The sequence below is a fragment of the Monodon monoceros genome, unplaced genomic scaffold (genome assembly GCF_005190385.1).
Source record: "Monodon monoceros isolate NGI ecotype Baffin Bay Population unplaced genomic scaffold, NGI_Narwhal_1 Super_Scaffold_16, whole genome shotgun sequence".
NCBI classification, from domain to species: domain Eukaryota; kingdom Metazoa; phylum Chordata; class Mammalia; order Artiodactyla; family Monodontidae; genus Monodon; species Monodon monoceros.
In genome coordinates this window covers 43878092-43894940 of record NW_021703772.1, presented here as the reverse complement: position 1 = coordinate 43894940, position 16849 = coordinate 43878092, and the positions used below count along the sequence as shown (strand labels likewise).

The window sequence follows — 16849 nt, the reverse complement described above, 5'->3', positions numbered from 1 at the left end:
TTGGGCCTTCTGTCACCCCTGTGGGACTTGGGGAGCAAGGGAACCAGTACAAACCTGAAGCTCAATGCTGCTAATTGGGTAACTAATAACGACGTCCTTTGTCTCTAATTCAAGAGTTGCATATCTGCTGCCAGCATCCATGGAAAAGTAACAAGCTAACTACTAACTTGTTATTGGGGTAAAATCCTATCCCAGACCCAACGTTGTCTAGCCAGACCGAAAGCCCTCCACTTGCCCCATTCCGATCATAGCCCTCACCCTCCCTTCAAAAGTAACAACTGTCTTGGTTTTTATGATAAACACAAAGTGTACATCCATAAACATCATCTATCCATTTTTTTTTAATGGATATATCTTTCAAGTCTTTTAAAATCTAAAGGTTCTGCCTCCATTCCTTTCTTTTCTTCACAATTCGTTGAAAAAAAACAGGCCTTTTAACCTATAGAATTTCCTAGTACGGATTTTGCCGATTGCACACTCATCCTACCCACTTATTTTTAACAGCTGTTCATTCTTAGATATCAATTTAATCAGTCCCCTACTGATTAGCACTGGGTCATTTACAATTTTTGCTATTACAATGGATGCAGGAATATCTTTAAGCATCGACTTTCCAGCACTTAGGTGAAGTATTTTTGCAGGACATTTACAGAGGGCCAGACTTTGAGCAAAGAATATTACATAATCGTCTGTTAAAAGCCACTAGAGGGACTACCCCGGCGGTTCAGTGGTTAAGATGCCGCGCTTCCACTGCAAGGGGTGCGGGTTCCATCCCTGGTGTGGAACTAGGATCCCTCATGCCACCCAGCATGGCCCAAAAAAAAGCCACTAGAATGGTAAAATTAATGAACAAAGGATCTTTTTTCCCCCACCTGAAAAGTTCATGGCCTTCTTAAAACCTGAAAACAACTATTGGTGCATTAATCAAAAACATTCACACAGGGCTTCCCTGGTGGCGCAGTGGTTGGGAGTCCGCCTGCCGATGCGGGGGGCACGTGTTCGTGCCCCGGTCCGGGAGGATCCCACGTGCCGTGGAGCGGCTGGGCCCGTGAGCCATGGCCGCTGGGCCTGCGCGTCCGGGGCCTGTGCTCTGCGGCGGGAGAGGCTGCAGCAGTGAAAGGCCCGCGTACCGCAAAAAAAAAAAAAAAATTCACACAAAAGATCAGAAGGGAAAAAGATGAAGTCTGCAGTATTAGTGTCATTTATGTATGTTAATTAATTCTGCAGAAAAAAATCTCTTTTCCAAAAATATCATTAACTTTTAGTTAAAACCTAGAAAAGGCTTCTATGAAGAGAAATATCTCATATTAGGAAAGATTACAGAGACTAGAGTCAGAAATGAACTTCTCATACAACCCAAATTTGGAGGTGGGGGGTGGGATAGAAGGGGTAAGGAGAACATCCATTTAATGGATATATGTGAAGGAAACTTGCTAAAATGCATGGACACCATCAACACACAGCCCTGTGCTGAACTGAATGCATGAAGTCTGCCAAAATAATATCCCTAAGACAAAAATAACTTAGAGGACTTCCCTGGTGGTGCAATGGTTAAGAATCCACCTGCCAATGCAGGGGACACAGGTTTGAGCCCTCATCCGGGAAGATCCCACATGCCACAGAGCAACTAAGCCCATGCACCACAACTACTGAGCCTGCCCTCTAGACTCCATGAGCCACAACTACTGAGCTCGCGAGCCACATCTACTGAAGCCCGCATGCTCTAGGGCCCGTGCTCCGCAGCAGGAGAAGCCACCGCAATGAGAAGCCCAGGCACTGCAACGAAGAGTAGCCCCCACTCACCTCAACTAGAGAAAGCCCGCGCACAGCAACGAAGACCCAACACAGCCAAAAATAAATAAATTTTAAAAATAAATAACTTAGAACATCCACTCTGCTGGAACATGGAACTATTCTGGCAAAATCCATAGTAGCAATATTTCCTAAAGTGTGCAAAGAGATGTTTACTGCATCTATGTTGAAGGAGAAAATGGCCCATGGTCAAATAAGCTTGGGAAAAACTTAAACCAATATAAAGTTTAATTCCTATAAGACTTTTCAGTCTTTAATAGGCAAATACGCAATGTAAACTTTTAAAATACAATGAGCAGCATAGTTCTCACTTGATTAAAGAACTTTTTATTTTTCATGGAACAGCTATCTCTTGGGACTTGTATTTTTCAGGTTACATTTTGGAAAACACAGTCAGAGACTTCACAAACATTGAGAGAAATGAGCCTTTCCTCTGAGGAAAATCAAGTGCATGACACATAGCAGGTATCCAAAAAATGTTTAATAAGTTGAATGAATAATCCTTCATTCTACTAATGCAGTCCTGCTGTAACACAAGCCTAAAATAAGCTTCACACTGTGGATACCCAAATCCCAATCTCAAGCACATACCTTTCACTATATGTAACATTCACTGCCACTGAACTAAGTAACAACTGAAAGACATACCCAGGGAAATATCCTACCTTTTGCAGAATATGATTTATTTTGACGTCATCCATTTCCAGCCAATATTAAAGAATGCCATTAAATTTAAATTATTATAACACAAATATGACACCAAAGCACAATATAAGTATGATTCATAGAATCAAAAAACATTTAATAAATGCTGATTACTCAAGCTTCACTCAATCCTTCCTGACTTCAAACTGAGTCAGTAAATTTCTCCATATGGAAGTGATTTATAGAGAATCTCTCAAACTGTCCTCAGCTGTGCTCTAGCTCTCACCTTCTGTGATATCAGCTACTTCCCATCTTCAATTATTACCTCTAAACAGCTGGCTCAAACCTGCATCTGTACCTTTACTTTTCCAGAGGCCCAGGCCCTTATTCCAAATGCCTGCTACAATTACAGGAGTACCTACATGGCACCCCAAACTCAATTTGTTAAAAACCAAATTTACCAAGAAATTTCTCTCCAACAAATCTGTCTCTCCTCCTCTGTTCCCTACATCAGGTAAAGGTATCACCATTTTCTCAGTCAACCAAGCACAAAATGTTGGTGTTGATTCCTAACTGTTCTCTTCCCGTCTCTGCCAACAACTTGAAGTAGTTACCAAATACCAGAGAAACTAGTTCTAAAATGATTCTATCCATTACTTTCTACTCTCATTGCCCTAGCCATACGGCATGATTATAATTTTCCTTTTCGGCAGATTTCCAGAATTTTTGCCAGACGGTCTATCCTTCACACTGCGTTCAGAGAAATTTTGCTAAAGCCCAATTCTAATCTTGTTAATCCCATTAAAAAATGTTCCATGACTCGCCATTCATTTCAAAAACATCCAACTTTACTTGACATGGCCTTCAAGTCTCTCCACATCTGATCCCAGGTAAACTCTCCAGACCCACCATTGCACAGCACTCCTTACAATGGAGACTCAGAAAGCCGAGTGTAGCCTCTATTCTCCTATCTCACAGTTCTTGCCACAGGAATAAACATACTGCATAATAGAAAGAAAACAGATTTTGGAGTCAGATGGACTCAAACATTAGTTTTGCCACTCACTACTACTATACACCCTCAGACAAGCTAGTCTCAGAGCCTCAGCTTCTGTGTTTACAAAATGGAGATAACAGAACCACATTTAGTGTTACTATATGAACTCTCACTACTTCCCATCTCTACCTATTGAAACCCTAATCATGCTTCAAGGCCCAGATCAAATAAATGACTGTGCTCCAGTAAGCTTTCACTGGTTACAAAGTCGACATCAGTCAAGTTCTTTGCATATACAAAGCAAGCACTTAATGTATGTCTGTTCAAAAGGCACAGATTATAAATTGGTTGATACTGATTCTAGATCATCTGCACATACAGAATATGAACATGACTGCTGTCATGAAATGACATGTGCAGTTTCAGTTCATGCAGTCCAACCAGTATACCTTCATACTGAAAAGAACTACTTTCTGATGGAAAAAAGTCTTCTCCATGTCCAGGTCAGAATTATATGGAAAAAATGAGCTTCTGCATATTAAATTAAACGCTGTGTAAGAGTTTTAAACATTATGGAAAAAGAAAAAAAGTTTTTCCTATGAATATTTTTGTTGTAAAAATATGTCCAAATCAGCCTATGAATATAAAGGAGACTTCATTAATAGGTCCTACTAGCTTGCATTAGCTTGACAAACTATCTGCAGAAATGCAGAACTTTTGCCTCCTTTCCAGGTTCAGGTCCATCTAATATCTTTGAAGGGTCACAAGGCATGTCACACTACTATCACAAGTCAGTCCTATCCATTTCTCATAATGCTGCCTACAGTTCTGCCATCAGTGGCATATTTCCATCACTCCGCTTTGAAGTAAAAAAGGCTCTTGCTCTATCAGCTCTCTTAGAAGGGTCACAGGAGGAATTCTTGGGGTACAGCTTCTCAATCTCTGAAGCACATGTAAAAGCCAACATTGGGAGCTAGAACCATTCAGTCTTCAGGCCCTGATGAGAGTCCAGTTTACCTTCCTTTCTTCAATGTGGTTTACGCCCCAGGTCACACAGCCCCATGGAATCTGGACTGTCATGTCTTTCTATTCCACTTGTGCACATATCTAAATATGAATCTAAATATGAACAATAACATTGTTCTAAGTTCTTTTTCCAGGAAATTCCTCAGCTCCCATGTATATCAGCTGACTAAAATAAATAAGGGTAAGATATTCCAGTTTTCATATGCCCATCTCCGTGTAGGCTGAACTGAGAAACACTATGCAATAGTTACTTAGAGTTCACTCTGCCACAGGCTGTAGAGTGCAGTAGGTAGGCTATGGAGCCAGATAACCTGGATTCAAATCCCACCTCCTGTTTACCAGATGTGTGACACTGGGGCATACTACTTAGCCTCTCTGTCCCTTAAATTCTGATCCATTAAATAGGGATAAGACCATAACCCCCTTACCCAAACCCCTTGGGTCCAGATGCATTTCAGAATTCAGAAAATTTTCTAGATTTTGGAAAGGTAACACAGTACATATTACATAGTATATAAAACATCCTAAGTGGAGGCTGGTTCAGTACACTGTAACCAAATGCTTTACTACTTCTGCACCAAACCATGAGTATTAAACACTAGTTAGGATATGGACAAAAAGAGTTTCACAAGTATGTTCAGATCATATTTTGCCATCAAATGCATTTACCAGAAACTAACCCCAAACCAAACACAAACCTATGATTTTGAGGTTTCAGAATTGCAGATAAAGGACCTGTAGTATCTGCTCTGTAAGACTATGAGAATCAACTGAGCTAATACTTAGAATAGCACCTGGCATAATACCATAAGTGCTGTATCTGAGTGACTTGTCCTTTTTACATACAAGGTACCAGTCAGGCTGCATGAGAGTGTCTTTTTTTTTGACTATACAACCCTTTTATTGAAAGCACTTAACAGAAACACTGTTGAGAAACGCTGAACCAAGAAATTTCTGAATTATCGTACAATAACATGATTCTATAATGATATCCAGACCATTGTTCTAATCCTTTAGGGACCACATTCACATCTCGGTATCAGGCTTTAAGTCTACTGTCTCAGAAATTTGTCCAGGGAGTAAGAGATGCAGGTAAATGCTTACAAATTTTTAGTATTGTAGACTTGAATCCTAAAATATGTAAGAAGAGACACAGAGAGACTTATGCCGTTACTGACATTATTACCATTTATGGGTAAAATACAATTTTTCTGACCATAGGAATGAAAAATTTTAGACTTTACGTTAATATTTTTCTCTGACTTTACTGAAGTTTTGAAATAAAAGTAAGTTGTTTGGCAAACTTATGGTTACCAGGGGGTAAGGGGGGAGGGATAGATTGGGAGATTGGGATTAATACATATACACCACTATATATAAACTAGATAAGTAATAAGGACCTACTGCATAGATGAGGGTGTCTTAGTCCGTTCAGGCTGCTGTAACAAAAATACCACAGACTGGGTAACTTATACAACATTTAATTCTCACAATTCTGGAGGCTGGAAAGTCAAGATCAAGACGTCTGCAGAGGGTTTCCCTGACGGCACAGTGGTTGAGAGTCCGCCTGCCGATGCAGGGGACACAGGTTCGTGCCCCAGTCCGGGAAGATCCCACATACCGCGGAGCGGCTGGGCCCGTGAGCCATGGCCGCTGAGCCTGCGCATCCGGAGCCTGTGCTCCGCAATGGGAGAGGCCACAACAGTGAGAGGCCCGCGTACCGCAAAAAAAAAAAAAAAAAAAAGACGTCTGCAGATTCAGTGTCTGGTTAAGTCCAATTTCCCAGTTCATAGATGGCTGTCTACTCGCTGCATCCTCCCTCAGAAGGCAGAAAAGGTGGGGGATTTCTCGGGTGTCTCTTTTATAAAGGCACTGATCCCACTCATGACAGCTCTGCCTTCCTGACCTAATCACCTCTTAAAGGCCCCACCTCCAAATATCAACATACTGGCAATTAGATTTCAACATATGAATTTCGGGGGGACACATTCAGTCTATAGCAAAGATATAGAAAAATGAATAAAAATCATTTCTTCCTTGCAGTGTGATAAACTAATACCATCTAAGCTTTGGAATGGTACTACTAGTACAATAGTGGCTAACATGTATAAAATGATTATTATACGCCAAGCACTATGCTAGATTTTTTAATGAATTATTTATTATTCATAAGCACTCTAAGATGGATACTATTATCCCCATTTTTTATATATCAAAAAAGGAGGCTGAAAGAGACCAAGTAATCTGCCCAAGATTAAGTAGCGGACCCATTATTTAAACCCAGGCATTCTGACTTGAAGATCCATCCTCTTTTCCATAACCTATGCCACCTCCAACAAGTTATATGAGTCAAGTTTTGACACTATAAAATTGGAAACCAAAGTGTACCAAGATCAATGAAATCTGCCAGTATCTACTTCCCTAACAACAACATTTTAAATTGCACATTATAATCTAATAATGCCAGCAAAACAAAGTCTAAACTTACCAAATGCTGCAGTATGATATTAGTCCTTCTGGATGAATTAAACCTGAAACAAATGTAGAATACAATGAACACAGTAATGTGGGTAGTCATGTTTCACTGTATAAATACTACATTCCCTTTTGTTTGCTTTAGCTTCTTTGAAAAGTTATTAAAACAAAAAGTATTTTTAAAAAAAGTTTAATTCTCATGCATTGTGGTAGGAACACAAAATGGTACAGCCACTTTGAAAGAAAATTTGGCAGTTTCTTACAAAACTAAACATACGCTTCTACCATATGACCCAGCAACTGCACTCCTTGGTATTTACCCAAAGTAGTTGAAAACTTATGTCCACCTACACATGAATGTTTATGGTAGCTTTATTCATAATAGCCCAAATGTGGAAGTAACCAAGAGGTCCTTCAATAGCTGAATGGATAAACAAACTGTGGTACATCTATACAATGAAATATTACTCAGCAATAAAAAGAAACAAGCTATCTTTCCACAAAAAAAAAAAAAAAAGAGGAACCTTAAATGCACACTGCTAAGCAAAAGCAGTCAATCTGAAAAGGCTATATACTGTATGCTTCCAACCACAGATCATTCTGAAAACTATGGAGGCAGGAAAAAGATCAGTGGATATCACAGGGTTAGAGGAGGGCAGAAGAAAGGAAAGAACAAGTGGAGCGCATGGGATGTTTAGGGCAGTGAAACTAGTCTGTACGGTCGTAATGGTAGAGACTTGTCATTATACATTGGTCAAAATTTTCTGCTAATTTTCTCTGTAAACCTAAAACTGCTTTTTTTTAAAAAGTTAAGGGCTTCCCTGGTGGCGCAGTGGTTAAGAATCCGCCTGCCAATGCAGGGGACATGGGTTCAAGCCCTGGTCCGGGAAGATCTCACATGCCGCAGAGCAACTAAGCCCGTGTGCCACAAATACTGAGCCTGCACTCTAGAACCCACGAGCCACAACTACTGAAGCCTGTGCACCTAGAGCCTGTGCTCCACAACAAGAGAAGCCACCGCAATGAGAAGCCCGCACACCACAACAAACAGTAGCCCCCGCTCGCCGCAACTAGAGAAAGCCCACGCGCAGCAACGAAGACCCAACGCAGCCAAAAATAAAATAAATAATTTTAAAAAATAAAAATAAAAGAAGTTAAAGAAAACTGCTAGTTTAAAAAAAGTTTGATAAGGATGCAATAGGCATTCTCAGACATTGCTGTGAGACATATAAATCGGTAATGCCTTTCCAGTAGGCACACTGGAAATACGGACCCACAATCTTTAAAATGATCATACCCTTAGACCTAGTAATTTCACAGGCATTTGTATTAAGGAAACTTCAGACACGATCAAAGTTTGATTTACAAAGATGTCTGCAACAATTATTTACATAAGGAAAAAACTGGAAACAAAGTATCTAACAATTTAGTAATATTTTTAAAACTGTCATCTATACAAAACCATTACATAGCCAAAAATATATATGTATTTAAAAATATTTAAATAATAGTTATGACATAGAAAAATAGTCATGACAGAAGTTATGAAAAGAAAACTGGCTACAAAACAAATACAATACAACTCTAAGTCTGTTATTCTAAAAGTGTTTGCTAGGCTAGGAATACAAAGCTTAAGATACAACTTAGCAAAAATGATCGATAATAACAGAAGAATGGTGGAGGGTGGGGGAAACTGGGAAGGGGCATGAGGAAACATGGAGTGTTGGAAGTTGTCTCTATCATGATGGTTACAGGACTGTTCACATATATAAAAGTTCACTATAGACTTCAAAATATAGTACATTTAAGTACTTCGTGTATTGATACTTTCTAATTAAAGTAAAAGTAAAAGCAAAGCAACATGGGGGAGGGTAGTGACTGGAGAGGGCATAAGAGGGCTTCTAGATGCTGGTACTATCTTGTTTCTTGATCCAGGTGCCACTGAAATGAGCATGTTCATGAAAATCCATCAGATTGTATCTTTAAGCTTTGGGTCTTTAAAAAAGTTCCCCAAAAGTCATCGTTCTTGCCTTTGAGAAACTCAAAGTATAGCGAGAGAGATGCATATAAAAATACCATAATTAGGAAGATACAGGCATCTCCTGCTTTTCAAAAGTTCGCTATACAGGGCTTCCCTGGTGGTGCAGTGGTTGAGAGTCCACCTGCCGATACAGGGGACACGGGTTCGTGCCCCGGTCCGGGAAGATCCCACATGCCGCGAAGCGGCTGGGCCCGTGAGCCATGGCCACTGGGCCTGCGCGTCCGGAGGCTGTGCTCCGCAGCGGGAGAGGGCGCAACAGTGAGAGGCCCGCGTACAGAAAAAAAAAAAAAAGTTCGCTTTACACCACTTTGCTTTTTCCAAAGACCTACATTAGCACCTGTTTTCACTAATCCAAAGAAATCCAAAGAAGATTATCACTTTTATGAAAAAAGGTGAAGAGCAGAAAGAGCGTTGTTTGTTTTGAAGCAAGATGTTATAGAGGCAGCATGCACCCCGAGCAGTGAGAGTGGCACCACTGAGCTCCTTCCGCAGTAACTGCACTCTGCATCTCAGCACCAAGTGACCAAAGACTTGAACTGTGGGAGCCTCTGTGCTTTATCTCAATTTGTTTTGTACATCCATTAGCAAGATGTGTCATAAGATAATTGCTTTTCACTTTACACCATTTCGGCTTATGCGAGGTTTCACAGAAATGCTCTACTTTCAGATAGCAGGGGAAACCTGTACTGGGATACAAGAAGTTAGATTTAAGATATATGGAGAGAGGTCAAAGCTGAGATCAGTAGTAGCAGCAGCAGCCTGACAGGAGCTGTGCATATGCAAAGACACAGATACTATCTGATGGACCTGATAAACTGCCAACTTATTAATTTCATTAATTTTTCAAGGATACCTTGAGATTATTTGAAGGGCAAAAGTTTAGCTGAGACATTAAGAAAAAGGGCGATATGACCATTGTTACCACTTGTAACCACATTCTAGTTGACTGAATTCATAAAAATATTTGTAATCTAACTTACTTTTCAGAATTTGTATTACTTTCATTTTCTATTACATTCAAATTGAATACTACTACAAAAAAAGAGGAAAATCACTAATTTAAGTCAGTCACACTTCACATTCCTGGACTAGCATATTTTGAATTTGCCTTACCACAAGTAAAATATTCTTATCCTAAGCCAGTAATTCCACAACTAGTCTGCACAGCAGAATCACTTGGGACTACTGTAAACATTCCAAAGCCCCAGTCACATCCAAGACCAATTATCAAACTCTGGAGATGGGACACAGACATAGATATTTTGTTTGAAGCTCCCCAAAAGATTCCAAAGTTCAGACAAGTTGTCATTAAAATCAATACTTTATAAAAATTAACCTGGGGGGCTTCCCTGGTGGTCCAGTGGTTAAGACTTCGCCTTCCAAAGCAGCCGGTGTGGGTTCAATTTCTGGTCAGGGAGCTAAGATCCCACATGCTTCTCGGCCAAAAAACCAAAACATAAAACAGAAGCAATATTGTAACAAATTCAATAAAGACTTTAAAAATGATCCACTTCAAGGGCTTCCCTGGTGGCGCAGTGGTTGACAGTCCGCCTGCCAATGCAGGGGACGTGGGTTCGTGCCCCGGTCCAGGAGGATCCCACATGCCGCGGAGCGGCTGGGCCCGTGAGCCATGGCCGCTGAGCCTGCGCGTCCGGAGCCTGTGCTCCGCAACGGGAGAGGCCACAACAGTGAGAGGCCCGCGTACCGAAAAAAAAAAAAAAAAAAAAAAAAAAGATCCACTTCAAAAAAAAAAAAAGTTAACCTGAAGTGACAGATTCTTATTTAGGGGTATTTTTAAAATAGAGATTTCATATAGACTTTACAATCTGAACTATACTTACCCTAAAGCACCACTTCTAAAATTTTTTTCAACTTAACTCAAAAAACTTCCTAAAAGAAAAATTAAGTATCAAAAAATTTAAGCACTAATTTCTTTAGATCCAGAATAACTTTGAATTCCTTAATGGCCAATACCCAAATGCCAGTTCAAGGCTAATGAGGATGCTGCCAGATTGGCAGGTTTTATGTAACAGTTTAAGTACTACCTGCAGCATAAAGAATAAACAAAGAGAGACACAAGGCCTGGCTTCAAGTCCCAGTTTTATATATGAGATAGAATTTTATTTCACTCAGAAAAGTTAATGTAAACCTACCAAACGCAAGTTTGAACCACCGTGTATGGCATTTACAGGTCAAAAAAAAATCTCTGGACCAGTTACTATAAAGCAAAATAGAAAACAAACCTAAATACAACTAAGTTCCCTGCCAGATTCTATACAATCATATTCCTTCTATATGTTCCGATTTATGCTCAGCTATTATTTAAAATCTGGTATTAACTTTTATATCTCAGAAATGTATTTGCATGTTCAGAGTCTCCAAGTAATTCTGAATTTATGGTCTCTTTCCTTCCTTTTGACTCCCAAAGTGCCATCTGGTGGAAGGGAAGAGACATGCACATTCCAGCTACTACTAATTTACTAATTCACTTTATCAGGCTTATTTCCTTCAGGTGATGGTCAACTTGGCTGCTTGCAGCAGTTGTTCTGAAAGTGTGGTTCCTGGACCTACACAATCAGTTTACCTGGGAACCTGTCAGAAATGCAAATGCTTCGCCCCATTCCACACCTACTGAATCAGACACTGTGGGGTAAGGCTCATAAATCTATTTTTAACAAACCCTCCAGGTGATCCTCATACTTGCTAAAAACGACTGTCTTAGAAGGATGAGAACCTTATCGTTTAGAAGATTTCTGATTATCCAATAAAGCACACATGGGCTTACAAAATTAACTTTTCATGAAACTGTTTCAGATGACGATATAATAAAAATAGTACTTAATGAAGATTATTACAGCAGAACTAGGCATGGTAGAATGTGAATAGAACAGAAAATCAAGTCCAAGGCCAAGTAACTCAGGCATGAACTGATGAACACCAGCTGTGGAAACAAGGCAATGATTTACTGAGTTATTATGAAGTAAAAACTCAATGGAAAAGAAAAAGAATTATGCCAAAAACGACTACAAGATTTCATGCCAGGAGAGCTAGGAGAAATAGGTACTGAAAAGCTGGGGAAGGAAACTAGCTGGTTTGTAGGATGAAATATGAATTCCATTTTGAATTTGAGGTTGTAATGACCTAAGTAGAAATATTCAACAGTGAGTGGAGAAGAAAGACTGGAGTTTGAAAGAAAAGTTAGAACTAAAGACATTTCAGGAAGTCACATGTATAGACAATCACTGAGGCCTAAGAACCTCTAAGCTCTCTATGAGGAATAAGTGAGAAAGCTACAGTTGAAAACTATGGCCTGAAGGCCGCTTGAGCCTACAAATGTGTTGTTTGGTTAGCAGTGTTTTAAAATGACAGACACTTTAAAACCAAGAGATTTCACTTAAAAACGCAGCTTTCCAGCTTTTCCAGACAAACTGGTAGTTCTGGAAACCCTGGGTCTACACTCTACAACGGCAACGGCAACGGCAACGACACCCAGGCTGAAAAGCTGCCTTTAGAGAGAGCGTTCTCTATTGCTCACTAGCTCCCCACTAATCCCCACAGCTGCCACTAGCCAGCACCATTCCTTCTGGGCATCTGCATTTGGGTTTGTGACTGTTCGACTAAAAAATAATAAAAATAACAGAGAATCAAATATTGAGCCTTCAGAAACAACTACACAGAAGTAAAAGAAAGAGAAGACAGGCAGCCCAAGAAGCAAACCAAAACAATATAGTTCAGCACAACACAGAGGAGATGAAGAAGGGAATAAACACTATTAACAGCTTAAAGATCAGTCTCTTTGAAGAGGCTCCCTGAGCCCCTCTTCCTTTCTAAACCTGGCTCTCTTTTCCTTTAAGACACTTAACAGACTTCATAACTAGGTATTACTTTTGTTTAAATATTTGTTTCTCATCTGATCTCCTCGAACTTCAATGACCTGAAGTTAAAAACAATAAGAACAAGTAGTCCAGGGACTTCCCTGGCAGTCCAGTGGTTAAGAATTCGCCTTCCAATGCAGGGGGTGTGGGTTCGACCCTTGGGATCCCTGGTCGGGGAGCTAAGATCCCACATGCCTCACAGCCAAAAATTCAAAACATAAAACAGAAGCAATATTGTAACAAATTCAATAAAGACTTTAAAAATGGTCTACATCAAAAAAATCTTTTAAAAAAAAAAAGAACAAGTAGTCCAGGTTGGCTACAGGATAACAGATGTGCCTAGAACACTATCTCCCAGGAGCTGTAACAGGACAGTAAGTATTGTTGAATTCATGAACTAAACTGGGGCCTAATCTTTGAAACCCAGGCTGGGAACTTTTTATTTAATTCCATCGGTAGGAGAACACCTCTAAGAGCTTTTGAGCGGAGGAATGGAAGGCACTGAAGTAAACTTCAGCAAGATTAATCTGGCAGTCATGTGCAGAACCTATTCAAATTGGGAAGAGATAAGTCCATTAATCAAGTTTCTGCAAAAAGAACAAGTGATAAATGAGAGGAATGTTCAAATTCAAATCAGCAGGAAGAGATAAGGATTGGGAGTGTGGGAGAACTTAGATAACTTTAGGAATCTAGAAGAATAGATAGTGCTATGAAGTTGAAAGTGCAGAGGAGACATAAGGGTTGCACTTATGTGCAAATGTATATTTGAGGTGCAAAAGAGACATTCAGGTGGTTGTGACTAGTACTAGAGCTCAGGATAAATCAAGGTTAGACATACAAATTTGAGAGCTATCTTCAGAGAGAGGTACTTTACTGGGGAACTACAACAATAACAAAAAATTCCAAGGGCTGTATTGGCACTAGGGCAAGATAAGTAGTGGGGAGTGGTAGTAGGAAAGCAAGACAGTGACAGAAAAGCCAAGGGAAGCCAGGGTTCAAGGACTGCCCAACAATGTCAACCACAGCACAGGGGCCCTAGTTCCTCTCAGAAAACTGTGGCACCCTGTTCCTTAGTACATTTGTAATTAGGCTGTTAAGACTGGATGATACTGGCCTCAGGTCTCTGCTTTGCCAGGGTAATACCCACTCCAGGGCTGGCCCTGGAAAAGGCATCTCTGATCAAAGCCCCCAAACCAGTCCAGGACTCACCTAATCAGTCTGCACCTTGCAACTGGGCATGCAACAAAGCCAATCTGAACTCTGGGAATGACAGATTCTTTCCCAAGTCAGTTAATTTTGTTAACTTTGTTAACAAAGTTAACATGTCTTCCCAATGTGTTTCTCAATTAATTCGGTATTTGCTCACAGCTTCAAAAAAGCATCAGCACTGATTATATGTACCAATTTTCTTTAAATCTGCCAAGTTCCTCTGTGAGCTGGTTAGAAGCACAGAGACAACTAATTTCAAGGTATTAAAAAAAAAAAAAAACGAAGAAGGAAAGCAACTCTTCGATTTTTCTTCAAATACTGAATACCAGGTGCATGGATACAAGGTTAAAACAACAAGACACATTGCCCTAAAACTGAAAGTATTCTTAAATCAAAAAACCACTCCCATCCCTTTGCCCTAAAGCAAAATCCAAGACTAAAATCCCCCAGGAATTTCAGCTGTGAGGCAATTAGCCGATTCTCCCTTCCAGCAGCCTGAGCTGATACCTGGTAATGCATAGGGGCAGGCGGTAGGCCTCAAGACTGCTCCAGCCTAACTTTCTACAGTGATTGCTACCAGATTTCCTCAGCTGAGCTCAAGCTGCATTGAGTAGCACTTTCAAAAGTTAAACACATTTGCACACATACTCCCCCAAGCCAAGCTGTGCGGCCGCAACACTCGCCTCAAAGTTCCAGACAGCTGCACTAACGCTGGAACTACGCGACACAGCTGAAAAACAATCACACCACAAGCACAGATAACAACTGGCAAAGCACGAGCGTTTGTTAGCAGCACAAAACATGCCACAAAATTCCCCCAAGTCGAAACCCTGCGTGTCCCCCAAACTTACTCAACTTTGAAAAAGGAAAGAAACGGGGGTCAAGTCTGCATTAAGAGCCAGAGAGGCAGAAAACGAAGGTGATGCTGCAAAGAAGGTGCTAGAAGGAGTGACACCGAGACCCAGAAGAGGGCTGAGGGTGGTCCAAGCGGGTCGGGACTCGGGTCTGAGAGCTGCGCCTCCAAGGGCGACTCGAAACGTCAAGGCCAGGCAGTCCCCACCGCCCTGACCTTTTCCACCCGGGCGAGCGCAGCCGATGAACCTGCCCTAGACCGCTCGCTCACTCACCTCGACATGAGTCTCCACATCTCCCGCAGCCCCATCGTCAAAACACTCGAGCCTAAAACAACCCCGACCCGGCAGCCAGCTCGCTTGGCTCTTCACGCCACACGTCAGACCCGCCCACCGCCGCCCGGCGCCGCCGGACACAGACTGCAAGTCCTCCAGAGGGCTAGAGAGACCTAGGGCAGGACTTTACCGCGGCGCGTCGCTGAGGGGCGGGGCGAGAGCCACCGACTGAGGAAATGGTTGAGGGAGATGGGCGGTGGGAAGGGGCGTGGCCTGGGGAGGGGCGGGGCCGGGGTGCAGGCGGTGGGCGAGGCGAGGCAGGGCTGAAGGAGAGGTCAGAGAGCCGAGGCGGGCTGAACCAGAGGGAAGAGTTTGCTCGCTTGGGGCTCTCCTCGGAAAAACCCAAGTGACCTAAACAGCTCAGTTTGACTAGCAGAGCGTGACAGGAAATACTTTTCTGGAATCTAAAGATTTTTTAAAACTAAAAATGTAAACTTGGGACTTCCCTGGCGGTCCAGTGGTTAAGACTCCTCTCTTCCACTGCAAGGGGCAGGGGTTGCATCCCTGGTTGAGGAACTAAGATCCCGCATGCCCTACGGTGCGGCCAAACAACATTTAAAAAGTAAACTTAGTATTCTTTTTTTTTTTTTTTTGGCTGTGGTGTGCGGCTTGCGGGATCTTAGTTCCCCAACCAGGGATCGAACCACTGGACCGCCAGGGAAGTCCCTAAGATTAGTATTCTATTCTGAGAATCAAGCAGATGAAATACACGTGATAAGAGGAGGACATTTACTGTAATTTATTCCTAGCCTAACATAGCAGAATTTCTTTCATATTAGGATTGAGATATTTCCGGTTTTTTGGAAAAGTTATAGTTCCCCAATCTTCCTTAATGACAGACAAGAATTGTCTCCTTAAGAGGTGATATATATGTCTTCAACTAAACTAAAAGTTACTGTTATCAGCAAAAGCATAAAATTGCATCTAGAAAGTAGCCTACTCTTGAATGAAACTAAAATTTAACTCAACCACCAGTATCAACTATTATGTAGATACAGAAGAATGTTCCTCTGCGTCCAGATACACCGAGATGTCCAGCAGCAAACATTTCATCACTACTGAACCACTGACACATTTATCAGGAAGGAGGAATTCAGGGAAGAATTTCAGAGAGAGGGAATTTAAAGGAGTTAGCCTCAGCAAGTTAACATCTGAGAATATACTGTCAAGCCTTTGGTCAAAAATTACCTTTCTACCTAGTCAAATATAATTATCCAAATACCCATTGAACAGAGGGCAAACTGGCATCACAGAAAGAACTCCTGACCTACAATTCAGTTTTTAACCTGCTGTGGGAAATTGCTTTTTGACATCACCCTCATTCAGCGTGCACAAAAAATGAACAATCATCAGCATGGTTTACTGGAAAGACCAAGGGCTTTCCTGCAAGCCCAAGATTCAAATCTTCCCTGTCCCCCTAGCTTCATGTGTGTGTAACCTGTGTCTCACAAGGCCCCATGCTTAGACGGAATCTGCCTTTGGTTTAATGCTCTGCTTGTAACAGATTTTGAACAAGGGACTCTGCATTTTCATTTTGCACTAAGCCCCACAAATTATGTCGGTCCTGACCTGCCTTTAGCAC

General features: G+C 41.3%; 1 protein-coding gene across 4 annotated transcripts in view; it reads right to left on the bottom strand.

Annotated features, from left to right (window-relative positions):
* HIBCH (3-hydroxyisobutyryl-CoA hydrolase) overlaps positions 1 to 15395 on the bottom strand; it is an 88737-nt gene extending 73342 nt beyond the window's left edge. For all 4 annotated transcript variants that reach the window (XM_029225073.1, XM_029225071.1, XM_029225072.1 and 1 more), the window contains exons 1-2: positions 15208 to 15395; positions 6969 to 7011 (exon numbers count right to left, since the gene is read on the bottom strand). In XM_029225073.1, the coding sequence (XP_029080906.1) occupies positions 6969 to 7011; positions 15208 to 15242 (78 nt within the window). In that variant the 5' untranslated portion in view covers positions 15243 to 15395. The remainder of the gene's footprint in view (positions 1 to 6968; positions 7012 to 15207) is intronic.
* Positions 15396 to 16849: the final 1454 nt, after the last annotated feature.